The sequence below is a fragment of the Zeus faber genome (assembly GCF_960531495.2).
Source record: "Zeus faber genome assembly, chromosome: 12".
In the NCBI taxonomy this organism is placed as follows: domain Eukaryota; kingdom Metazoa; phylum Chordata; class Actinopteri; order Zeiformes; family Zeidae; genus Zeus; species Zeus faber.
In genome coordinates, this window is record NC_137196.1 from 8523974 (window position 1) to 8551510 (window position 27537).

Consider the following 27537-nt stretch of genomic DNA (forward strand, 5'->3'; position numbering starts at 1 on the left):
GAAACTGTCACTGAGTTCCAATAAAATTTAATATGAGACTGTCGCCAGGTTTCAGTTTAATTAAACCTGTAACTCTCACTGAGTTTTAGTAGACCCAACATATAACTAACATGGAAATGTAATGTTAGTCCAAACTTCAAATGAAAGTCTCTTTCACTTATGTGCGAATATACCTTTCTGTTATATTTATATGGTATTTTGCAAAGAAACTGCAATCATTACAAAAGATAAACAAATAAAATAAAAGGCCGTAATAAAGCACTTGAAATTTCTCCTCTTCCTTCTGTATTTTTACCGTGGCTTGCATCCTGTTTTGTTCCGTTACCGCCTTCCACTTTAGCCGTTTATCTGCTATCACATCAACCTCTCCTCTGTGACACACCCAAAATGTGTGTCACAAGAGGGGGGGGGGCGGTATATGTAGGTGTCATATATTTTTGAGAACTATGCCTTTTTATTTATATATTAAACAAAATACTAAGCAGTCTTGAATTTGTATCAAAAGCATTACTTTAAGTGTCGTAATACCGCATCCTTGCATCACAAAAAATAAAATAAAAAAAGACCCAACGTCCAGAAATGAGCCGGTGTTGCTGTATTGCTGCACCGTACTGTTGTAGACTGTACTGTATATCTCCACACACAGACTACTACTGTATTCACAGGCCACTTTAATGCACATATCTGAACGTACAATATTTTATTTTATTCTATATTATTCTCTTTACTTTACTGCATTACGTTTTAGGAATGAGTTCGTTTCAGTCAGTTGGTCAAGTAGAAACTAGGTTGCTATTGCGTTCAGTCTAGAACATATTGTGCATAATCACTGGGTGCGTTGCATTGACATTTCACATCGTCAAATGAAACTGCCATCACTAAAACTTCTGTTGAAACAGAAGTTATGGGGGCATACCTTGTAAAAACGGGGGCCACCCGCCCCCAATTCCAAATTCCATCTCCAGTGGGACATTTTTTTATTATTATTATTATTTTTATTGTTTTAATCATTGTGGGAACAGCTGGAGGCAAGTGCAAAGCAGGCTCCGTAAGACCCAGCGGCGAAAGAAGGCGTCTGAACTAGAGCAAAGTAGATATGAACAGAGATTGTGTTTTTAATGAGTGGACACGATGGACAGGCGATATATCAATATAATGTTGACATCGCGATACGAGATGAGATATCGCCCGGGATTCGGGTTACTGTAATATCGAGTTGGGGTTAAATGTTAAATCCTCTAATCAGGATCGGGGGGGTTTTTTTTTTCCGCATACCGGGAATTTCTTCTGGTGAGGTTTGCTGCACTTCAGCACAGACCAACAGCAATAAAATAATGTTTAAAAATCTCAACCGTCCACAGCAATAAAGTAGAATAAAAATAAAATAGTATAAATAATGAAATAAATGAAAATGTCAAATATATACAGATTGCAAAAAAAATACAAAAACAGAAATAGTCAGATATTTAAGATATACAAATGCGATACTATGCACAGGATAAAGTCATGTTAATTAATCACACTTCCATCGTCTGGGTTATAATATCCATAATGCTAATGACCATCTCTCAAATATTTCTTGCTAATATTCATATTTGATATCTTATTCCCTTTATCATGAAAGCACCCTCATTTTGAGGGCCATTACCCTCAAAATTAACTAAACTATCCATAACGTCGATATAAATCGATTTGGAGAGTCGGTTGAACATGTGAACCTTCACAGTCAAGACGCGACTGAACATGATAGGATACAACATTACCTATAATGAAGGGCTGCACCTAATTTTTAGGACAAAACACAAAAAAAAACCCCAAACCAAACAAAACAAAAAACCCCCAAGAAAACACCAAGGCAACCAGCATAACCACAGGCGACTCGGTCGAATTCGCCGAAGAGAAGCGCGGACGCCAAGAGGCGGATAACGCCGCACCAGACACGGTCAGATCTCGCGACAACAGGCACAACCCCCGCGCGCGTCCAGCTTTCAACGCGTACGAACTACTCACGTCGTCCCGAGCCAAGTTGTCCGTGCTAACTTTAGCGGCTACGAGGGGAAAATAACGGTGCGTCGGTGTCCCAGGATCCAAAGTGCTCCGCGAACACCTTTCCACGCCTCCCAGCGCACGAAAGACAAAAAAAAAACCAACACACACACACACACACAGTAATTACTTGGGTAACCGCACTATGTTTGTACAAGAAATGTTGGGGGGGGGGGGGGGGGGGGTTAAAAAAAAAAAAAAAAAATCCCGGCAGAGACCTCCAAGCAATTAGCATTAGCGGGGCTGCTAGGCCGGCGGAGCCACACGCTGCGTTGGCGGAGCGAGACGTTCCTCCGCCGGCTAGGCCCGCCGTGTGGTTCGTGGAAAATGTGTTTTAAAAAGAGGCTGCGAACACCCGCTGGTAAAACACGCAGTGCCCACGTACGCACACACACACACACACACACACACCGCGGAAAATAACGTGCGTAACCAGAGTAGAACGTGAGAAAATGCCACGACGCTGCCGGGTTCAACGCTCACGGAGATGGGGAGAGAACCGGAGCGTAGGTTTTTTTCGAGGTCTCCCCTTACCCGCCGCCGCCGCCGCCGCCGCGGTCGAGCGCAAGTACACAACGTATTCACCGTTTTTCAAATTGTGAGATAAGGGTGAACGTTACCTTTCACCGTCCCCTCCTCGAATCCGTTGGAGGAAAAACTAGCCCGAGTGATGATGATGATGATGATAATAATAATAATAATAATACGAGGGTCGGTTACACGACCGTGTCTCGCCCCTTCTCCTCCCCACCATCATGTTGGAATCCTCCGGAGCAGTAGACGTCAAGGCAGCCGGGGCTGCTTTCTCCCAACCCTGCGAGAAGCTTCAGGGCTCCCAGGACTCAACAGACCTCCTCCTCCTCCTCCTCCTCCTCTTCCACCACCACCATCACAGCACTCGGGAGTCACATGGGTGTCGGGGTGAGTAAGGATGCCCACCATCACCCACCCCATCCTTCCCCCCTCTAACCGGTGCCGACATGAACAACACTTCTTCATCTGGTTTAGGAACTCGCGCCGCAGGCGAATGATAAAAGATCCACTGCCACGAGGAAAACATGCTCCAAATCACGTTTTTCCCCCACAGCCGGCCACAGCTCACGGCTCCGGGCATGTGTTCTGGGTTTGGATTGGTTTCCTTGGCATATTTAGTTGTATGAATCCGGTTGAGAATAGGGGCTATTATAAGGTTATATAAGGTTTTAAGGCTGGTTTAAATATCGCCTTTTTATTTTCAATCAAAATTGCCCAGTTAAAGTGGTAATCCGTAACCTCGCCAGTGTCAGTCCCAGAATGCCATTTCGAAATTGCGACCGTTTTTTAAGTATTGCAAGTGTGTGTGTGTGTGTGTGTGTGTGTGTGTGTGTGTGTGTGTGTGCGTGTGTGTGCGTGTGTGTGTGTCCCTATATCTGTGTGTATTCTCAGTCACTTGAGGTGGTGCGGATATAGATAGACACACACACACACACACACACACACACACACACACTTGCAATACTTAAAAAACGGTCGCAATTTTGAAGTGGCATTCTGTGACTGACACTGGCAATGTTATGGATTACCACTTTAACTGGGCAATTTTGATTGAAAATAAAAAAGGCGATATTTAAACAATCCTTAAAGCAGGCCCTATTCTCAATCCGATTCACACAACTAAATACCCTAAGGAAACAAGACTATATATATATATGTGTGTGTCTGTGTGTGTGTATATACAGTATGTGTGTGTGTATGTATATATATATATATGTATATATATATATATATATATATATATATATATATATATATATATGTGTGTGTGTGTGTGTGTGTGTGTGTGTGTGTGTGTGTGTGTGTGTGTGTGTGTGTGTATATCTATATACATATATGTGTATATGTGTATATATATATTTGTGGTGGAGATATTTCTTCCATTCTGCCAATTTCTAACCATAAAGTCAGGTTATGGACCACAACAACCTTAACCTTACTGCTGGTGACTTTCATTTCCACTTTGCTTTCTTGACAGGAAAGGTGGAGCAACAGAAAAAACCGTAATGCAAGCAGCATATAGAGGAGTACTGACATAACACAAATACATTGACTGGCTCTTTCCTAGGAAGTTTATTTTTTAGGATTACCACTTAAACTTAAAGGTTACCACCTATGAAAAACTCACCTTTTCAGTGCATATACATTTGGGTCTCTGATGGGCCTACTAACACACAAACTGTGAAATCAGACAACCCAGTCAGTTTTTTTGTGGGTAGCCTAGGACAGAAAACCTGTGATTCAACAAGCCGTTCAGATTTGCCTCCCCTCCTACATCAAGTGGGAGCTCATTAGAATGATACCACCCAATCCCCCCCCCCCCCCCAAATGGCTTAGCTGGCTACCAACCAATGTGTGACAATAATCCTAGATTGAAAATAGTGGCATAGTTATAGATCAAGGATTCTACTGACATCATTGATTCAGAGCCTTTAGGAGGAGCATGGGGAGCATGCTTTTTTTCTTTTTTTTTTTCTTTTGGAACCATGGCGACCCTCGCGTGGGCCATTGGCCTGTGTCTCGGTCGTTGAAAAACACATAATCGAACAGCAGCAAATCGATAGGGCCCTGTACTTTGTACTTCTACCTACTCAGGTTACTCTGTTAATGTAATTTCCTTCTCAGAGAGCCAGGTCCTCTGCATAGCCACAACGTCCATGAGTCCTCCCACCATAGATAAGCAGTTGTTTGGCGCAAAACCAAGCTGTGTGTGTGTGTGTGTGTGTGTGTGTGTGTGTGTGTGTGTGTGTGTGTGTGCGCGCGCTACATTTTGGCATCGGCAGGACTGCGGTAGTGTAGAAGAGCACACTGATCTATTAATATTGAATCAAGTAGGAAATACAATCCCACTCACCCGTCGATGTTCGCCTGGGGTCAGAAGATTAGCTGGGGTCAGGAAAAAAATAAAAAATAAGAGCACACATCAAGCATCAAAACACACGAAAACACAAACGCACATCGTCAAAGGTCTCCACGTCATAACGGACCATTTCCAACTGCAGCTGATGTCCCCCTCAATAGAAAGCAGTATTTAGTCATATTGCCAGTGTTGTGGGAATCCCACCCCGAAGAATACACCATTTACACTGTACCCTTTCATTTGAATGCAAGAATTTCACCAGAACACTGTATATTGTATGAAAATGTATTTTGTACTTTTTACAACTGTCTCTTCTGTTTTGATTGTAATTGTTGCTTATTGGAAGTGGGGCTAGCACCACCCCCAGTGAATCCTATATGACAAGAACCAGATCCCCTTAATGCTGACAAGTGTACACCCCCAACAGACACTTTAAGTGAATAAAATTGTTTCAGTGGCCAGAGATTCAGAGATTCAGTGGCGTAGGAGAGGGGAAAAGCTTTAGTGGCGAGAGTTTCTTGTCAAATCACCCTCCCCATCTGCAGCAACTGCAAACTCTTGCAGTGGGGACAGGTAATCAACCAAAAGATTTGCTTTGCCTGCACAATGTCTGATATTGAAGCTGTATGGCTGTCGTGCCAAAAACCATCTGGTTACTCTGGAATTCTTTTCCTTCATAGAATTGATCCAAGCAAGTGCTCTGTCATCCGTATCCAAGTCAAAAGTTCTTACTAACAGGTAGCGAGCTGTCCAGCGCCCGCTTAACATCTAGGCACTCCTTTTCAATATCTGAGTACCTTGTTTCCCTTGGCTGCAACATACAACTTCAGTACATGATGGGACGCTCCTTTTCCCTGCATCAGAGCTGCTCCAAGGCCCACTCCGGAGGCATCGACCTTGACAAGGAAACGTTGGAGTCAGGACTTTGGAGGACAGGAAATGAGCAGAGGAGGCTTTTTAGCTGCGTGAAAGCTGTTTCACATGTTTCTGTCTACTTCACAAGATTGGAAGCGGCCATAGTGGTCAAATCACTAAGGGGAGTTGCGATGGTGGAAAAATTTGGTATAAATCTCCAATACCAACCAGCAAGTCCAAGGATAGACTGCACCTGTTTTTTAGTCTTTTGCCAGGGGCTGTCATGGATTGCCTGCACTTTGTCGACCAGTGGGAGAATCTCCCCATGCCCTAGGTGGTAGCCGAGACAGCGGACATCCCTCTTGGCCCAGTACACTTTTGGGTGTTGAGTCATTCCAGCCACACTAATTCTGCCAAGGAACTGGCGCAGATGGAACAGGTGCTTTTCCCAGGAAGTGCTGAAGATGACCACATCATCTAAGTAGGCTGCACTAAATTCCTCACATCCCTGCAAGACTCTATCCATCAACCTATTGAAAAAAAAAAAAAAGTTTCAGGGGCTGCGTGGAGTACAAAGGGCATTATGGTGTACCGATAGAGGCCTGTGGGTGAATAGAAGGCTGTATAGTCTCTGGACTGCATCTCCACTGGCACTTGCCAGTATCCCTTGCACAGATCGATGGGTGATATAAACAGCTCTGCCAAGGCATTCAAGTAGGTAATCGATTCGTGGCCTGGGATAAGCATCGAAATTTAGAAACAGCATTGAGCTTCCTTTGGTCATTACACAACCTGATGGAGGAGTCTTTCATGGGAACGAGAATGATTGGATTGCACCACTGACTGTCTGATGGCTCAGTTTCTTTAAGATCAAGCATTGTTAAAATTTCTTGATAAAGTGAGTTTACCAGTCGCTCTGGGACACGGTAGGGACGTTGATGGAGAGGAGTTGGATCTTTTAAGTGGATCACATGTTCTATCAAGTAAGTTTGACCAGGTTTTCCACTTAACAAGATGGAAAACTCTTCACATAAGTTGGTAAGTTATTGGGTCTGTTCTACCTGTAAGTGACTAAGTTCAGGTGGATGAGCAACCGTGAGAACTAAAAGTTCAGTCTCCTCTTTCATCCTCTACTGTAATCTCTCATGCCAGCCAGACCTCTTCTGTGTGGGCACCTGAAACAGATTGAAAGGTATTTGCCTTGGCAATATCTGCAGGAAAATTCCTCCTGCAGAACTCCTTCATTCCTTGGGAAGGTTTGTGGTCCACCTGAGGGGCTTTTCCCTGATCTGGGTGAGATATCTCATAGGTTACAGGACCAGTATGTTTTATGAAAGAATAGGGACCTTGCTTTTTTGACCCTTTGACCTTGATCATACCAGAGTTTTTGTTTTTGCTGGGCTTTCCCAAGATTCTGTCAGTCCTCAGCACGATACTTTTCCAGACTGTTCTACATCTGAAGAACATAAGATACCACATTCTGCCTTTTGGGTTGTTTGGACTGCCATGTTTTCTTCAGGAGGTCTAGTGGGCCTTGAACAGGGTAGACATAAAGAAACTCAAATGGGGATAACCCTGTAGAGGCACGAGGGACCTCTCGGTAAGCAAACAGTACAAAAGGAAGCCTCATATCCCAATTACGGCTGGTATCAGACACAAACCTTTGGAGCATAGATTTGAAAGTTTAAATTTTTCGGCAAGGCCGTCAGTTTGAGGATGGTAAGTATTGCCAAGTTCTTGGTGGATCTCTATTAGTGTAGAGACACTAATGACAAGTTTGACAGTACTCAATGGTACCTCTGACCATTAAGGGCCAGAAGATACGAGCCTAGACTCTGGCAAGAGTTTTGTCCTGGCCTAGGTGACTGGCCCAAGGAATGGAATGTGCAAGATGCAAGACAAGGTCTACATTGGATAGGGACAACCAGATGATATAAATGCTCAGCGGTCACAGAGAGAACTCCATCCTCCAACACATAACGTTAACTCTGACCAAAAAAGTCCTTTACTTGCATAGAGGGGGTAAGTGGAGGGTCAGCTCGCTGCAAACCTTCAATGTTACTCGGCACTTGCCATCCTTCATCAACCTTTTGTTCTCTCAAGGAGACTTTGGCATCTGCTCTTTCTGGGAACCTTGTGACCTCCTTTACAGATATCTTTGTCCAAGTCAGGTAATGGTTCCAGCCCTTGCTTGGCTGTTGGAGAGTGTGTAATCACTGGATATGACTCATGAGTAGTCAACACTAGATCAGAGGTTATGACTCTACCATTGCGGGCTTTCTGGATGAGATCATGGAGTACATCTCTTCCCATGATCATATCACAAGGTAGGTTTTTTAAGAACTCCTACTCGGAGTAAGAAAGTCGTGTTTCAACACATCAGTCTAAGGGTAGCTCTTGAGATCTCCATGGACACACTGTATAGGGGTTGAATGAGCATAATCAAGTCCACTATGACATACAAAGAAGTGTTTGATAAGAGACATTGAACTGCCAGTGTCAAGCAGCATTAAGGGGATGACCGTTCAGTTGTAAGAGTGAGGATAGGTTCTGCCTCTGTTTCAAACTCAAGTGTGGGTGAGTGATCTACTGTTTCAGGGCGGGGAACATAGCAGAAAGAAGAGATCTTTGGACTTTTCAAAGATCAGACCAAGGCTCTGTGGCCTGGCTGCTGGCAGTGGAAAGAAATCAAGACCACCTCTGTAGTCACCACATGGTTTGTGTAGAGGGTAATCAGAGGCATCCCTTACCTCTGCGGTGAATACCTTTGGGTTAGGTCACCGGTGGTGCTTGATTCCTTACTGGACATTAAGGTACTGAGCGGACAAATTAGCTGCTGTGAGCACATCTTCAGGCTCATGTTCCTTGACCCATGTTTTCATGTTACTAGGAAGCATGCGGAGCAATTGTTCAAGGACGATGGCCTCTGCAATTTCCTCCTTAGAACACTGGTCAGGCCTCATCCATCTTCTATAGAGGCCTTTGAGGCTACTATAAGTTTCTTGTGGTGCCTTGTCCATGGTACACGAGTTGAGTGAAACCAAAGCCTTTATGTCTCAGGAGATCTGTCAAATTTGGCCAGAAGATCATCTTTAAGATCTGTATAACTGTTAGAGGCCTGCTCATCCATTGCTGAGTAAGCATCAAGGGCTTTGCCAGTGAGAAGAGGGACAAAACTACAGGCCCATTCGGACTCAGGCCAGCCCCATGTTCTAGCCATGCGCTCAAAGCTTACAAAGAAGTTTTCAACATCTTCTCCTTGCTGGAAACGAAGTATCTTTGGTCCTTTGCGATACATTAGCTCAGAGTGAACAACTGGCGCAAGTGACCGCCTCTACTGGAGAGTGAGAGAGGGTTTCTGTGGTTTGGGGTGGGCTATTGGGTGAGTGACAACAAGGGTCAGGTGTTGGGAGCTCTATGCAAGGACTGTGCTTTGTAGGAAGATAGTAAGAGGGGAAAAGAGGTGGGGTTGGCCAGGAGACTACCCCCAGTAATAGTGGTGTTAGGCACTGGGACGGCAGTGACTGTAAGTGGAACCGTCATGACAGATTTGAGTTCCTGGAGTTCCCGTACAAGTTCTTCCTCCTTTTGGTTTTGGCCGACCTGGAAATCTTTCAAAAGGGAAACCAGCTCAGTTGATTGCTCTTCAGGCTCTTTTAACTGCTTTATAGGCTTCTTGGGTATTGTGGGCCTTGGTTTGGTTTTAGGCTTTGGGCCAAGCCCCAAGTTCCTTAATGCTGTCCAGAACCTCTTCTTTGGATACATCTGAACCTTTAGAAACCATGCTGTCCCAGCTAGCCTCTTCTGCCTTCTCTTTTATTGCCTCTTTTGCCGCTTGTGAGTGTTAACCTGTCCTGCCCTTGTATGGTCTGTTTGAATGACCGCTGTAGGTTGCCATCCCACCACTGCCCCCAAAGAGACTGGAGCCTCAATCCAGTAGTGGCGTAGGAGAGGGGAAAAGCTTTAGTGGCGAGTGCTTCTCATCACATTGCTAAAGCGTTAAATAAACGTTGATTTTCCGCGCTCCCTCCTTCTAATATTTCCCAGCGCAGGGGAGGAGATAGCATTTCCCTCAATATTTGTCAGTCCCCCTTTTTTAGCACGATCGCACACTTGCTCCAGTAGTTTGTAATGAGTTGAAGTGGCCTTTTCATCTACAAAATACCTCATTATGTGAGCAGTCATCTTAGATGAATGTGTATTTTTATTTTTTTTAAATACGAAAAAATAATGTTTAAGAGTATTGACATAATGTACCTTTCCAATGAAATCTGGTCGGAAAACATACACAGTATAATTACTCCTAAGGCGACAAAGCTGCTTAGCGAGCAAACAGGGACAAAACACAATTAAAGAAGAATAAAATAGACCGCCATCGGCACGCCAAGTACTATGAAAATATACAGAACGGTTTGTATATTGAGATATGATTTGAATATCTTTTTCTATGACATTAAAAGGGGCATGGAAGAAGTAAACATTGGCATTACACCACAGTACGGCATAACAGGAGAAGATAAAACAAAACATTGTAGGGGGTATGATTTGTTTATAATTCAGGTCTTTTTTTGCAGGTTTTCTTTTTATAATTTTAAAATTTAATCAAACTGAATTCAGTTTCCCCTATTTTTCCTTATTCTGCCTTTTCCTTTTTAGAAATTAAATGAATGAAACACAATTAGAGTTCATCTAAGAGAGAGCGTGTGATGCAAGGCACACTGTCATGTGATTGGACGGTGAAACAGGCACCGTAACAATGGCCTCATTCTCATCCATTACCCTCTCTCCATCTATCTACTCTCTATGCTTTCCGTTTCAAAAACATTTGGTCTCTCTCTTTCTCTCTCTAGCACACACACTTGTACACAAGCACAGCATTCAAAGCCGACTCTTTGACAGGATGTCAGCAGATTAACTTGGTGGTGCAGGAGGGACGTCATTAGATAGTCACTCAGCGAGAAAAGTATACAAAATTCAAAATAATGCAACAGAGGCAGCTCTAATGACTTTCGAGGTTGAATATAAAATAACTTGCGTTCTTGCGTAATGTGCGTTCTTGTAAAAAATAAAATAAAACCTTGTAGATTACCACAATTTTTTTTTTTGGCTTGGTAATTAAGAAGAAAATAGCTTTTAAATAGAGCTTTGGAGGCATGTAAATTTGTCGCTAAATAAATTAAGATGTAGTGGGAAAAACCTGCCATGGGAAGTTAAATGACTCGTTCTTCTAATATGGCCTTAGTTAACATACGGTGTAATGTCGGCACTCTGTGACGTACGGTGTAATGGAGGCCTTTTAGCTCAAGGTTATTAGTACATCTGACTCTGCTTCTATTTCCTGTTTTTGTGTCTGTATCTTGGATGATTGTTAAAAATGTTGGTGGTCAGAATTCATTGAAAAACATGGTCACATCACTCAAAATAGACACGACCCATGACACACTTTTGATTAGGGATGTCGTAAATGTAATGTTCATGTAATTAGATGTAATGTTAAAACATGATCCCTTTGTGTGAAATTTTGTTATTTTTCTGATGTCAATGCGGTAAAAAAGGATTTGAACATTACCTTTTATAGGCTGTGGATGTGTCGATCCACAGTTCCCAACAAGCGTCTTGATGAATGAAAATGGAATTAAATCTCTTCGTGGAACAGGGAAAAAAAATTTAAATAGAAAGAGGACCTCACTGTCCACTTCAAAACGTCTCAAAATGTACCCAAAACATGAGTTAATTAATAACAGGAAGGAAGAAGAATCGATTGATCTTCTTATCCCGGGAAAGGTTAAACAAACAATTGTCACTTTAAATGGGAGATAGGTTGCTATTAAATAGGTCTTATGTCAGTAAAAAAATATTGTCTCGCCAAGGTCAAATCTAGCTTTACTTTCCTAAGTGGAATAAAGTATACTTTGTATACTATAGTGCAGCTAAAGGTTTCAATACAATTTTTTTGTTTGATTTCTTTCATGCTTTATTTGCTAGTGACAATGTTGAAGGAAAGGGAAGGCAGTGGACAGAGAGGGAATGAGGGCCTTGTGCCGGAATCAAACCCGGCCTGCTGTGGGAAGGACTCAGCCTTGTATATGGTGCGTGCTACCCGGTAAGCTGTACTTGAGATGATCCAAAAAATGCACCGCAGGTATACTCACTCAAAGTGAATATATGCATTTAACACATTTTATATACAAAAATAGACTTAATATGGAAAATCTACTCTCTCTTAGATTTATTTATATCCTATTGAAAGTTACATGGAGGAAGGAACATTCCCAAGAATTAAGTTCTATAAGTCCTACTATACAACTTGTTCGCGTATCCTATGGATGATCGAATACATCCAGGATAACTTGATGAGGCAGTAACTGTTGAGCTGAGTTGGATACCAGGTGTACGACTCGCACAGCGAGGTTATGAATGGTATTTTCGTTGCAGGCATATCTCCACAACCCGTGAAGTACAAAAACAAGTTACCAGCAGGAGGCTGGAAAACTAGGCCAATCGAAAGCAATTTGTTGACTTTGCTTGAATTCTTCATGTTAGGAGCGCTCTCCCCCCCGACACCGGCATGACCTTAGACATTTTGCAGCTTAATTAGATTAAGTTTGTGCGGTTGAGATTTGCAGAATTATGAGCCCGGCCGCTGGGTGTCGAGACGATAAGGGAGAGAGAGCAAGGGATTGCGTGCTGGCAGACACAGATTTCTCAAGACGATTATGAGCCAGCTCCATCATGTGACAGAGCAGGGCCTTGGGGAAACCTATCGGCTTATCTTCCAACAGAGCATTCTGCTGCCTAATGAGATGGCAACAGCAGGAAGGCCCCGATAGATTGAAAGAGGAAGAGTGCCACCGCTGCAAATTATCTCCATGAAATAGCAATGGCACAATACAGACTGGACCGGCCCAAGCAAATGGAGATCAACCACCACACAGGGGAGAGGAGTGGACTATTTTCTGTAATTCAATATTCCTAGAGCAGTGTTTTTTCAGCCACTGTGCCTAAATTAGCTTTTGTGTTGCAAGATCAAAATTACAAGGTTGTACTAATTGATGTAATTCATCAGGTCCAGCCAGAATAGCTGCTGTGTTCATCATAACAAGTCTCTGAAGTAACACACGGAATGAAAGGCTACTCTGTTTTTTGCGATTCGGCTCTCGACGGGTCACTTAAGTCGTTCGATTTTCCCACCGTCGCTTCGTTTGATTCAGTTGGTGTCACGCACAGTCAGTGAGGGAGGAACGAGAGTCAGAAGAGTCGGTTTCGGCTTGGAGTTGTGAATGAAATTCTAAAGAATCATTAAATTGGGTCACAAATATGTATTTTAGTGGAATAAGTGAACACTTTTTTGCCTTGGACTTTACTTTTGTGAATTCAATCACTCACACGCTCATTTACTTAAGTGGCTCCCGACTCCTGAGTCATTTGAAAGATTTGTTTGCAAGTCTTGCATCACCATAAGTAAGCCATAATAATAAGCAAGTTTGACATTTTTAGTGGTTAGTCAATAGAATAGAGGAAAAGCGAAAATAACAAAATATTGTATCTGTATTCACACATTGTGACCTTTGCCGCAACGAGCGGTCTGGGTATCAGTAAACCTTTGCATGCATCCTGTATCAGTCGTAGCTGCTTAAACACGACCCAGACACCGTCAGGCCTCTATCCGAGGGCCTGTTTAAGCAATAATTGACTCTGAAGCACTGGGAAGCCAACGCGGACAAGTAGTGGCAAGTGAGCGAAGTGATCTAATGCCAGGTTCAGTCTCTGCCTCCAGCACTGGAACAGCCTCGGCGCGCAACCAGGGGGCTCGCGTCACATTCAGAACATTCCTCTACTCGAGCAAACTCTTCGGGGACAAAGTTGACTTTTAGGAGATAGAGAATGGGTACAAAAATCTCCCGGCTTCTTTCTCAAGCTCCGTTAAAAAATATATAGGCACGTTTACCTTCATAAGGCGATCAGGTCTCCTTGGTCCTGGATCGAATCTCCCATTGATGGTTTAATTGAGGTGCAGGTTTAATGCTTGCTCCGAGGCTGTTTGGGCCAGTCTGAGCTGCACTAGCCTTAGGAAAGTTTTACTCAGGACGGGGGAGGAGGGAGTTGAGGCATGTTGGGTTTAGGGGGTATCGAACCATGACACCGGTTTAGGCTCCCCACCCCAACTTCCATCATTCTTTTGAATCTTGAATGTCTATGTTGACGATCTTTAACAGGGCTCAGCAAAATTCTGAATGTACACTGCATAAAAGAATGCACAAATTAAGCTGTGTGACTTTGAACAGTGAGTATAGTGTCTGTGGTAATGATTGAAAAGTTTGAACTTGTTTCCACAAGAATGAGCAGAGATGCTAAAATATGAGAGAAACAGAATTGTGACAGTCCTTCAGCAGACTACATAGTCTACAGCAGAAAGCATATGGACCACAGCAGACTGCATAGAGACTACAGCAGACCGCATAGAGACTACGGCAGACCGCATTAAGACTACAGCAGGCTGCATAGAGACTACGGCAGACCGCATTAAGACTACAGCAGGCTGCATAGAGACTACGGCAGACCGCATAGAGACTACGGCAGACCGCATAGAGACTACGGCAGACCGGATAGAGACTACGGCAGACTGCATTAAGACTACAGCAGGCTGCATAGAGACCACAGCAGGCTTCATAGAAACAACAGCAGGCTGCATAGAGACTACAGCAGACCGCATAGAGACTACGGCAGACTGCATTAAGACTACAGCAGGCTGCATAGAGACCACAGCAGGCTTCATAGAAACAACAGCAGGCTGCATAGAGACTACAGCAGACTACATAGTCTACAGCAGAAAGCATACGAACCACAGCAGACTGCAGAGAGACTACAGCAGACTGCAGAGAGACTACGGCAGACTACATAGTCTAAAGCAGAAAGAATACGGACCACAGCAGACTGCATAGAGACGACGGCAGACTGCATAGAGACTACAGCAGACTACATAAAGACTACAGCAGACTACATAAAGACTACAGCAGACCGCATAGAGACTACAGCAGACTGCATCGAGACTACAGCAGACCGCATCGAGACTACATAGTCTACAGCAGAAAACATACGGACCACAGCAGACTGCAGAGAGACTACAGCAGACTGCATAAAGACTACAGCAGGCTGCATAGACAAAAGCAGACCGCATAGAGACTACGGAAGGCTGCATAGAGACTACAGCAGGCTGCATAGAGGCTACAGCAGACCGCATAGAGACTACAGCAGACTGCATTAAGACTACAGCAGGCTGCATAGAGACCACAGCAGGCTTCATAGAAACAACAGCAGGCTGCATAGAGACTACGGCAGGCTGCATAGAGACTACAGCAGACTACATAGTCTACAGCAGAAAGCATACGGACCACAGCAGACTGCATAGAGACTACGGCAGACTGTATAGAGACTACAGCAGACTACATAGTCTACAGCAGAAAGCATACGGACCACAGCAGACTGCATAGAGACTACGGCAGACTGCATAGAGACTACAGCAGACTACATAGTCTACAGCAGAAAGCATACGGACCACAGCAGACTGCATAGAGACTACGGCAGACTGTATAGAGACTACAGCAGACTGCATAGAGACTACGGCAGACTGCATAGAGACTACAGCAGACTACATAGTCTACAGCAGAAAGCATACGGACCACAGCAGACTGCATAAAGACTACAGCAGGCTGCATAGAGACTACAGAAGACTGCAGAGAGACTACCATGAGGTTGTAAGAGCTGTATTCAAATCCCAGATTTACGCTGATTTTAAAATCGGGCAATCAATAGCTAGCGCCAAGGTAACATGAGCTCCGTCGCTGGACCACCATGATTTGTGTAAGGCAACTGGAGAGTGATAACCCCCCCCATCCTGGAATGGAGAGATGTTAGGGAGTCACAGCTGCCGGGTCGGGGGGGGGGGGGGGGGTTATGTGAGGCTGAGACGGTGTAGGAAGCCAGAGAGGAAGGATGTCATGTTGATTGTGAAAAAGAACTATACCTTCTTGACTTTAATACTTGAAGTCAATTAGTTCCCTGTATTCACCATGCGAGTTGAGGATGTCCGATTTTAGGTGCCTGTGTTTTCAATTCGATGAAGCCATATGGGGTATAGAAATTGAGAAAAGTCTTTTAAAGCACATTCACCACCCCTTATCTTGATTCGGATCCATTACCAAACCGACGTCATTTGCACCATTGGACGCTGGCCTGTCAGTCTCACTGGTGATGAGACTTCTTCCCCTGCCTTACAAAACACAAGCTGTTCTCAGAGAAGCCCTGTTGCAACTTGTTCCTCCCTGGCAGAACACAACTAAGGTAGGCAGAGAGTTGTTGAATAAGACCACAAGTAGTTTCACAAATAAGAAGGGAAGAAAGGTGGTGTCAGGAGTAGATTTCTCGGTCACTTATTAACAGAGAGATCAAGTGGGGTTTTTTTATTTGCTTTAATTCTCTGTGACTTCTCTTTTCATTGGGTTGACTGACCCACTCTCACTCTCTCAAAAAAGGTAAACAAAGCTGCTTGGTTCAAGGCCTGGCATCCTGGCCTATCTATATATTGATATACTCCTCTGTGAACATTGAAGGGAGAAGGGTGGAACCCTGCTGCAGGTGGCTACACAAATCACAAGAGTTCATTTAAAAAAAGAATTCAACCCTCTTTTGCATTAGCAGACGGCATAAAGACTACAGCAGCCTGCATAGGCTTATCCCAGACTACATTAAGTCTACACAGCAGACTGCATAAAGACAACAGAAGCCTACACAATTTGGTGGTTCTCTGAAACTGAAGTGCTGCTGGTTTTCATTCGGGTCAGGTAGCAGGGATTGAGTCAGACCTTGGGTATTTGGTGAAACTATCTGCTAGGGTTAAAAAATGTAATACTCTGGTTGCTGAGGACCGGAGCTGAGGTGAATACTTCACATTCAGAAGTGCAAATGAACGCATTGGAGTGTACTTTTAGACTTAGTAATGATAGAATAGGCAGGAGTGGGTTTTTTTTTTTTTATTTCAAGGAGCAATTGTTTTCCTATGCTTTAACTCAGAACCATTGAACAAAGAATTGAAATGGAGAATCACAGGGGAAAAAAAATGGACGAACCAAACTGCTCTGCTTACTCCACGCAACAGAGCAGAGTCACAATTGTTTGAGACACTGAGGGAACTTCAGTGGCCAGGAAATGTCATGTTATTGTGTAAGGATATTGCATAATTAAGTTGATTAATAGAGAAATGTCCTTCTCATAGATCAGTTCTAGTGAATCAGTCATCTGGCACATTTGAAGTTGCTGTTGAAGATTCTGGAATGTCAACTTTGGATCTTCTGGATGGACACCACCACTCACAGCCTCCGTCGACACACCTGTACGTTCACGCTCAAGAGAAATGTATGACGTCAGCAGGAAGAAAAATCATGTGCAGGGACAGAATGATCCCAGGGTGATTCTCCAGCAGATCTATCCAGATGTGTGCTTACTCACTCACTCCATCAATTTTACTTAATTGAGAAGTTACAAAAGGTGAAGAGGCAAATGTTACACCCAAATGAAACCAAGCATCATGGAAATAGTCAAAGTTTGACAGGGTGTCTGCGATCCTTCCCTTTAGTCTCGCTACAATCCAACACCGAGCTGGGCACGAGCCTTCATCTACAAGACTGAGAAATCCCATCTAAAACCCCCAAGGCTCCCTTTGTTGCCCATGACAACCAAAAGTACCTGAACAAAGACGAGCCAGTGCTTTTATGTTGAAAGACAGTGCTAACACAGCATATTTATATGATCCAATTCCAAAAGCAGCAAGGCTCATCTGAAGAATTAAACAGTCGGAAAATCCACACACAGAATAAAAATATAAATACATCAAAAGGTTTCCTGGCAGCAATTAATTTGCAGCAGTTATGTTGGGGGGCTTTGTTCTTAAACTAGACGCAGCTAGCATAAATTAAGTATGATAACCAAAATAAAAATCCGTCAATTCTATCAAAGATAAATATTACAAGCAAGCTTAGCTCTTATATTTAACTTAAGACCTATAAAGCTAATTTAGATCGATCCATATTCACAGTAAATGCACATCATCAACTCTGCACAATCGGAGGAGGGAAGAAGGAACAACTCCCAGGAGAAACGTTTGAGCTGAAGGAAGAGTAAGGTGAGAACTGGAGGATTCCATTTTCTGGAGCATCTGACATGAAACTCCTCCCGTCATTCAGGAGGAGTTTCATGTCTCAAGACATTTTTATTCCTGGTCTTGGATCCACAACGTGCAGTGCACGCTTCTGTGTGCACTGCACGCTACGTTTTATTATAACTGGCTGCAAAGCATTACAAAATGGTTGTTTTGTAAAAACAAAACAAAAAAAGGCTCCATACTGCCTACATATAATCAGTAATCAGTTCATGTCAACATTTCCCCTCCCGTTATTATTTTAATCAGTTTAACGCTGGTTTTCTCACGCTCTACGAATTATCAATGGAATCTGCAGTCTGAACCCACTGCACAGAAAATTCTCTCTGGTATGAAAAGTGTTTATCAAACGGTAAAAACCAAACGAAACAGAAAAAAAAAAAAAAAAGTCTTGCCCTGGTTACACATCGTCCCGTCTTTTGCACACTTTGAGGATTTATTAAGGGTTGCAAAACAAGATGGAGGAGAGCCAGAAAGCATTTACAGAAAGGAGGGAAGCGGGGCAGGGATAGGGGCGAGCTAGTGCGATTGACCAACACACACAAATGTCATTTGAAGTCCCAGCCGTAGTTTATAAATAGATGGCCCCGGAGGGCCACGGAAGCCTTTCCACATTCAGAATGTTGGGGTTTGGGAGGTGGGGGGGGGTTCGGCCTACGTTCTGTCAGCAGAGACCGAGGTTTGTACGGTCGCTTTACAAGGCGTGGGACGTCACTCCATGATGGCTCGGTAGACCACAGGCTCGATATAGTCCTCTCTGTACCGCGAGTTGATGACCCGCTGCCGCTTGGAACTCTGCTTGACGTCCTTTTGGGTGAAGATCTCAAAGCGCATGTCCGACGCCACCGACTGAGGGACAAGACAGGAGGGGGAAAAAAAAAAAAGTCCAACTTATTGCCTGCTCATGATAAAGACGCCACTCAATCATTTAATGTTGGCACAGAAATATTTCCTGAAACCTGTGAAAACGCAGTTAGATAACACCAGAGCAGCTTCATCTCATTTTCGGTGAAGTGTTACCGGGTGACAAGGAAAAGGTTCAGCTGCCTTTGACTGTTTAGGGGTAAAGCTCTACGGACGTCTTCAAATGCTTAAGTTGCTAGGCAACACCGGGCGCCACAGGTATCAGACGTTTTGCAAGTCATTTTCAAAAAGAATGAAGAACATAATGGAGAACAATTAAGTATTAATGATGTCAATTAGGGGAGGCAACGGATCACAAAACTCACGGTTCGGATCGGATCATATTTTGTAAAAAAGGGAGACAAATAAAACTTTGCTTTCCATTTATTCTGCAAAACACTTAAAGAAAGGAACTTTTGCCCATGGTCTTAAATGAAAACAACATTGAAGATGTCCAATATTTAAATAAAATCTTAAAATATTTAATACTCAATTGTTAAATTAAAGTGCAGTATGAGGCATGCATGACGCCTTCTTCCTTTAAACATGGTCATGAATTAAAAAAATATGATTAGATCCGCCCCCAGTAACTGTATTTAATACCAGTAACAGAAATCATGTTCAGTATTATGTTCAATGTCACATTTACAACAAACGAAAGTTCATGAAAATCGGTTCAGAATTGAGTTACAGTGAGTTACAGTCGTTGCTGAAGAGAAGTCTGTATCTCAATACACGATTCGATTTAAAAACATACCATATGTCTTTTTTCAGCACTAACCTATCGAGTCTTGATTTGTAAAAAAAACATTTGTTTTTCAATACGTAACTTTGAGTCCAGTCACATTAAATCATTATAAATGTTGTATTTTTGTTGTGGAATAAATAGAAACAAAATATTTCATACAATTTCATCTATAAATTAAATGCTTGGGCTCCATAACACCCGTCTCTTTTCTCTTTGAAAAGAGAACCCTTTCAGAACGGACATAGTCCGTGTCTGTTCTGAACATTCTTCTCTCATCTGACTTTTTTCTTAATTCTACTCACATCACAACATCCTGTATTTGTGGATTTCACAATCCAAATCATATCCATGAGGTTAACTACTCTTGTATCGCATACTGAGCCGGCACTTGTCACCAACTGCCGTTCTCTGTTCTGCCCTCTCAATTGGACATCCTGTAAAATATGATATTTTATTGAACCGGAGCACGCTTTTTCTTTAATATACTGTATACAACGCACAAGCTGGGCTTGGGTTCGTCGCCGCAATTGATCTGCGGTTCACATGCAAGCCGCACTGTGGGGGGCAACCGGTAAGGATCAACTACGTTCCGTTACGCTACTAATGTCAATGCATTTTGGCGATAGATGCGGCTGCAACAACTGTTTGATTAACGTGTTTTCTTATTTTTCTATTTTGAATTCCTCAAATTCACATGTAACTTCAGTGTCTCCATCAGGGAAACCTCTGACCCACGGTTGCAACATTAACCTCCACGCTGAGTTCAGTTTTACCATTCGGGACTTGACACGCTTGGGCAGGTCCTCGTCCAGGGTGTAGATGTCTTCCCTCTTGACAGAGAGCTGTGATGCATCCTCAAACTCCACCTGAGAGAGAGAGAGACACACACACACACACACACACACACACACACACACACACACACACACACACACACACACACACACACACACACACACACACACACACACACACACACACACACACACACACACACAAAAGAGTGGGTGCCGACCCAATATCAGGAAACCATTAGCATTGTGAGAATCATTAACTGATTTTTAAGCGCAAAATGTAGGGTGGATGTAAATACAAGTCTGGTTGTGTGACTCCGGGCTGGAAGGTACTACGCTCAATCCTCGACATGTGTCTAACTGCAAGTAGCCTTCAGCTCAACTTTTCACTAATCAGCACTTTGAATAACAGCATGAGCTCCAGGATCTTATCATAAAAGAATTTTTAAGGCCCTAGATAATGTTTCGATACTTTGGATGCATGAATGTGTATCTTCACAGTTCGCACAGCTCAGTGCGGGGTGGAAAGCCGCACATATCAGGGCGCCAGGCTATGCCTTACCTGGTACATTGGAATAGAGTGCGACGCCACAAACTTAGCCCCGTACATCAAGCCGTCTGTCCAGCGCACCTGCACCGCCTCTCCCTCGGAGGGGGGGCCGAGCCGCACACAGTCCCTGCTCTGAAGGCAGAGCGCACAAAACGGTGATTTTGACAGAAGTAACCGCAGGCTACATATTACCCAAGAAAAGCTGCTCCCTGACTGACCACAACGCAACTGGTTCCAGGTCTGTTTGAAAATCTCTACCTTGATAGAGATGTTTTTTGTTTTACCTATATGCACCACCACAACTACTAACGTCATTATTATTTTTTTATAATAATTATAATACCATCTTTGTGTTGACTAACATCAAATTTTTATTTCCTATTAAGCCTTAGTAGGTTAATATTAGCATGTCAACATTAGAAGTATTAGAATTTGTGTTGCGTAATGTGCAAATTACACAAGACAAATGGTAATTAGACAAATAAGCAATTAACACTCCTACTAACCTCAATGTCCTCGGGGAAGAGGTTGTCGCTGTAAGAACCGTCGTCAAACACCACCTCGTAGAAGGTGGCGTTTGTCAACTCCTTCACCTCGCTGTGGTAGTAGCGGCCATTCTTATATTTGCAGATCACCTTCTGGCCGACTGCCAGCTCTTGCATGGAGGCCTTGTTCCTCTGGGGAGAAGTCACAGGGTTAATTTTACACTCTATCTGTGCAATTGCTTTTTAAAAACACAAGAGTGATTAGATAGCGTTTGTGTGTGACAAGTGGTGTGCGCTCGTTAAAATCCGCTGGCGTGGAGAGGGACACTGCCTGCTGTTTGGCATAATATTTAGTTATCAATGTGTACCCGAGAGATAGCGCTGTCTCTTGTGTTAAGATATACGATTAAAAAAAGCAACAGCAAAACCAGACAAGACTTGCACCCCACAGATAGCTTACAAAAACCGTAACAGGGAAAAATTAATCTAAGAAATGCAAATCCCATCATTAATTTGCATTTCAGTGAGCTTCAATTCTTTCTTCGCGTATCTCTCGATTCTGTCAGTGCTAATCACAGTTTAAGGCAGCATGAAAATTCACTTCTGTATAATTCCCCCCATGGCACTTTGGAACTTCCAACTCTTAACTGTGCTGCACGGCTGACTGACTCAATCAATACCAGAGGCTGAGAGGAAGCTTGTGGGTGTGGTTCTCCACATGCCCAATTGGAGAGAGACTGTGGTTGCCAAACTTGCCGTAAAGATCATCTTCACCTTAATTATCCATGTTCATTTCATGCCACTCATAGCTTATTATGTCTTCAGCAGTGTAATCAGACCTTCTCCACCGTATGAAGAAGAGACATTTACTCACACCGAAAGACGGAACATAAAGACTACAACCTAAAACCCAGTGATAGAAACTCACCTGCAGTAATTCACCTTCTATTTATCGCAACATTGCTCACATTGGCTCAAAATCCCCAGGACGGTTGAATGGAACCATACGGTTGGGGAATCTAACCCCTCACAAAATGATTGCGATTAGCTAGTAATTGCGATCAGGCAATGATGTAATTATTCTGATAGCTCCGCCCGAAATCCCTTTTTTCAAAATGTTATTATTATTGTTTTTTGTAACACTTTACAGAAAGTATTATTTCCACCCAGTTTCCATCAAGGGGGTTTTGACTTCGTTCCGAAGTCCTTGTGGAATTAAGAACCACTGGAGAGGTTTTTCCATCCACCATGACAGAAACAACTGGTCTCTTGTTGCAAAATTGTCACAGTGCTGTTTCACAAAACGTCAGATATTGTACTGCTCTAACGGTGCTCGATTAATTAAGACAGAAGCAGATACAAAGCAGGAAGATGTCTTATGCTGCTTTTCACACATGCACTGTAAACCTGAAATTATCCAGACTAAACAAGGATGAGCTGTATGTGTGAACGCAAATGTCTAATTCATTTGACCCAGACATTATCTGGACTTTAACCAGCCAGCAACCTAGTACAAAGTCTGTGTAATGTTCGATTGAGCTGTATGTGTGAACACATCAGGTAATTGTCCGGATCATTCAGAGCGAGTGAGTGGGCGTGGGCGCATGTTGATGACGTCTCGATCGTGCGCCTTTGCATTTGTATTTACCTTTATGCAGATCTTCGTGCACAGATTTACGATATTTAAATCGTCTATCGGAGATAGAATATCGATCGCGATCGATCGTCTCCCTGTTGCTATGGGACTTAATTTAGTAAAAACTGATGCTTTTGTGTAAATACTTTACTTGTAAATAATAAATCCTGCATTTCTGGTACTGCATGTTTAATGTTGAAAATGTGGTCCCCATTCCAGAAGTTCGATTTGCACAATCGCCCAAGCCTACTACGTACTGCTTTCTGTTTTCTTTATTATTCCTTTCTACTTTCTTGTTTATATTGCAGATACTGTAAGTCCAAATACATGGAGTATCAATGCAAAAAAAGTGCAACTACTGATTAGTTGGTAGCCTCATCCACCATCTTGGCTGTGCTGTAAAACTCAGCAGCGTCATCGTGTCACATCCTGCCTCCTGCACGCTATACCCAGGCTCCACCCCTCGTCTAAACCAAACTGAGTATTTCCAGGTAGTGGAAACGCGTCTGACACAGACAGACAATCTGTTTTTTTGCTACATGTGTGAAAGGGCAAATCCGTGCAATGTCCGGATAATCAGGTCAGGACACTGTCCAGAGTGCATGTGTGAAAGCAGCTTTAGAAAGGCAGAAACCAAACCCAAAAACGGTGACGTGACAGAACAAAAGTGGTTTGGCATTGCCTACCTCCAGCAGGAGGTGCGCCCGATGTCTGTGGCAGGTGATGTAGACGATGAAAGGCCAGTCGTCTGGATGCATGAGGACGCCGGCGGCCTGAGCGCACGTGGGGTGGAATGCCGTTGAGCAGCGGCCGTGGGAGCACTGCGCGCAACAGCCCGTCACCTCCCTCGACAGCCGCTTCCTGCAGTAGACGCACTTCTGTCATGCAACGGAAAAGAAACAGCCCAGGATTAGCGAGACACAAGGAAAATAATGTTTCGTTTAAGTGCTTTAATGGGTTTCTTCACAACACGATCCGTTCAGGAAAAGACATTCTAACAATGAAAGCAAGGCCAAGCAGAGAGCCAAGCCCAAAGTGACATACTGCTCCGTGTAACTCCACAAGGAGGCAGTGGTGGAGGGCTGCACACACTAATCTCGACTTGCTACACGTCCCGGTGGTAAGACCTTTAACAATCAGAAGATAATACACACTTCACTACTGCAATGCTTTTCTGGCTGGACTACCTGCCTGTTCCATCAGACCTCTATATCATCCAGAACGCAGCTAGAGTTTCTAGTGTTGAACAAATCAAAATTCGCTCATATCACTTCCCACCTCTGCTCAGATCAATCTTAAAGAGGACCTACTATACTCCTTTTCACAAAGTTAATATATGGTCTCTGAGGTCCCTAAAACTTTTTTTTTTGCTGAAAATCGATACAGATTATCTGATTATGTGTTAGAGGTTAGAATCTTGAGCCATTCTAACTAATCCACCCCGTCTGAAAACGGGCTGTTTCAGTGGGAGGAGTCCCGAGGCCCCATGTTCTTTGAGCCAATGCAGTTTGTGCACAAGTTCCGGGTTCTGTGAGCCAATGACGTTTGAGCATGGCTTCCTGGTTTCATTGTATGTAGTATATAAACTTTCAGTAATTTCACCTTATCAGTCCACCAAAATCTGTATCTGAACAAATTTGAGGTGAAAAATAGTTTTGAATTAATGAATTGCTCCCCATCCTCCGCCAGACTCCAGACTGAAGACCCATCTCTTCAGACGACACCTGGACCGTACTTGCACTGCCCCGTCAACCCCATCTACCTGATCTCTTTTCCCTTTCCCGTCTAACATACATTCATAAAACAAAAGCAAACTCCAACTCCACTAGAACTGCTTGTTTCTAGAGTATGTTTAGTTGTCAGTGTGACATACATTCGGTTTAATACTGTGACACATGTACTTCTTGCAAGTCACTTTGGACAAAGGTATTTGCTAAACAACATAATGTAGCATTGAATGTGTCTTGACATTTCCAGTGTAGGCCAAAGACAGGAAGTGAAACCAAGAGGCGCAACCCAGATCCAAACACCTCACCGCAGATTAATATGCGTCTTCCCTTTAAGCGCATCAGTAACTTCTGTATTAATGGAGCGCCACTTAGCAAGAACGCTGTAGCTCAAAGTAGACTGGCAGGGGGGTGCGAGGGGCCCGAACCGTACAGCAGTTTGGGAGTTTAATTATTCAACCGGGTTGCTGTTGGCGTGAAGTTAGAACCACTCCGTCATGTTGTCCACGGGTCTTACCAGTCTGAACCGTGTCAATGGGATCGCAGAGAGGTCAACGGGACTGCGGTCGGTGATGTTGACAAAGCGAGCCTCCAGCACGGTGATGGCACAAAGCACATGGACCCACCTGCACATGTTACGAGAAGGATTGGAAAACAGCAGGTTAATAACGGAGGCCATAATGTCTCAGTTACAGAGTCCTGATGTAGAATAGATCATGATGATGATTACTAATAAGAACAGTAAATTTAGAGCATATTCCATCAGTGAAGCGTCAACACCCAATGCAGCAACATTAAAATAATAAATTGTCTGGTCAAGACTATCAGACAATTGTTAATACAAGTTTACTAAAGCAATGTCTTCTAGCCTACAATTCTCCTTTTTGATAGCATAACACTATTTGGTAGTTACTGGACTTAATTTATTAGTCTATATTAGTCTTAAAGACTTGATTGCAAATTAAAAATATTACCAACATCTCTATCAAGGTAGAGATTTTAAAACACAGCACACATTCACTTTAAAAAATGAACCAGTCAAAACAGGGTGGTGAGAAAAACATTTCTTTGAATTTGCGCTGACTTCATAGATCAGAGATCCCTCTGCCTGTGGTTGTGGCATTAGAGCATTTAATGCTCCACGCATCAAGTTGGAATCTGATTTTGTGTTGTCATGACACCAGTGTTTTAACAGGCTTATAAGCTCCCAACGTACTTTCCACTTTGCTTATATCGGAAATGCTGCATTGGTCTGTATGTTGCGCATCGAGTGTAGTGCGGTGGTTCAAGCGTGTCTCTACGGATGCTGCTTACTTGTTGTTGTTGGCCCTCTGCAGTGCTCCACCTCTCAGAGAACACAGACAGCAATCCTGTGGCAGGAAACAATATATTTGATATTCAAAAGTACACTCTCCTGCTCTGTAGTCACTACCATGCCCCTGCTAAGGTGTCAGGATGCACGCCAAGGGAGGTGTATAAAAAGCAGACTGACAGGAAATGAGTTTGAAAAACACAGCTGGCACTTCAATACATATTATAAGTGCTACACTAGATCCCTGATAAATGCACAAGGAAACAAAAGCCACTGTAAGCAGTTAAAAGACCTAAATGCCTGACGTGTAGTACCAAACATGAAATATAAAACACAAGAAACTGAATGTATAAAACTTGGCAGTCGTAAAAACTAACTGCACGTTAGATTTTTTTATAGTGCTCTATAATTTCTATTACAGTATGTGCATGCTCATACCCGAATACATGATCATCATAAAGAGAACAGAAATATTTAGCTTCCCTTGAGATTATTTTTTAAAGTTGGTATTTTGCTATGATCCTAAAGAACCTAAAATCGTAGTCCTTAAAAATGTAATAGGTGCAATAGCATAGCATACACTGTTCAGCCACAACATTAAAACCACTGACAGGTGCAGTGAATAACATTGCTCATCTCAATACAATGGCACCTGTCAAGGTGTAAGATATATTAGGCAGCAAGTGAACAGTCAGTTCTTCAAGTTGATGTTTGGAAGTCATGGACAAGCGTAAGGATCTGAGCGACTTTGACAAGGGCCAAATTGTGATGGCTAGACGGCTGGGTCAGAGCATCTTTAAAATGGCAGAACTTGTGAGGTTTTCCCGGTATGCGGTGGTTAGTAACGACCAAAAGTGGTCCAAGGAAGGACAACCGGTGAACCAGCAACATTAATGAGAGTAATGGGCGCCCATGGGCTCATGTGTGTGGGGAGAGAAGTCCAGCCCGTCTGGTCCGATACCACAGAAGAGCTATTGTATCAGAAATTGCTGAAAAAGATAATGCTGCTATGATAGAAATGTGTTAGAACACACACACACATTGCAGCTTGTTGCGTATGGGGCTGCATAGGCGCAGACCGGTCAGAGTGTCCATGCTGACCCCCGTTCACTGCTGAAAATGCCTTCAATGGAGACGTGAGCGTCAGAACTGGACCATGGAGCAATGGAAGGAGGTGGTCTGGTCTGATGAATCATGTTTTCTTTTACATTTGTGGGTGGCCAGGTGTGTGTGCGTGGTTTACCTGAAGAAGAGATGGCACAAGGATGCACTATGGGAAGTAGGCAAGCCGGCGGAGGCAGTGCAATGCTCTGGACAATATTCTTCTGCGAAAACTTGGGTCCTGGCATTCATCCTACCTAAACATTGTTGCAG

General features: G+C 43.3%; 2 protein-coding genes across 2 annotated transcripts in view; both read right to left on the reverse strand.

The window, feature by feature from the left end:
* The window catches only part of LOC307237857 (CMP-N-acetylneuraminate-beta-1,4-galactoside alpha-2,3-sialyltransferase-like), a 42719-nt gene extending 39932 nt beyond the window's left edge, over nucleotides 1-2787 (reverse strand). Inside the window, exon 1 of the mRNA XM_080010640.1 lies at nucleotides 2667-2787. The gene's annotated coding sequence lies outside the window, so the exon portion shown is untranslated. The remainder of the gene's footprint in view (nucleotides 1-2666) is intronic.
* Nucleotides 2788-16894: 14107 nt separating this feature from the next.
* LOC307237588 (lysine-specific demethylase 4A-like) overlaps nucleotides 16895-27537 on the reverse strand; it is a 29973-nt gene continuing 19330 nt past the window's right edge. Inside the window, exons 18-24 of the mRNA XM_080010340.1 lie at nucleotides 26166-26221; nucleotides 25369-25477; nucleotides 23811-24002; nucleotides 21510-21680; nucleotides 21016-21135; nucleotides 20433-20525; nucleotides 16895-18857 (exon numbers count right to left, since the gene is read on the reverse strand). Coding sequence (XP_079866466.1) covers nucleotides 18720-18857; nucleotides 20433-20525; nucleotides 21016-21135; nucleotides 21510-21680; nucleotides 23811-24002; nucleotides 25369-25477; nucleotides 26166-26221 — 879 coding nt within the window. The 3' untranslated portion in view covers nucleotides 16895-18719. The remainder of the gene's footprint in view (nucleotides 18858-20432; nucleotides 20526-21015; nucleotides 21136-21509; nucleotides 21681-23810; nucleotides 24003-25368; nucleotides 25478-26165; nucleotides 26222-27537) is intronic.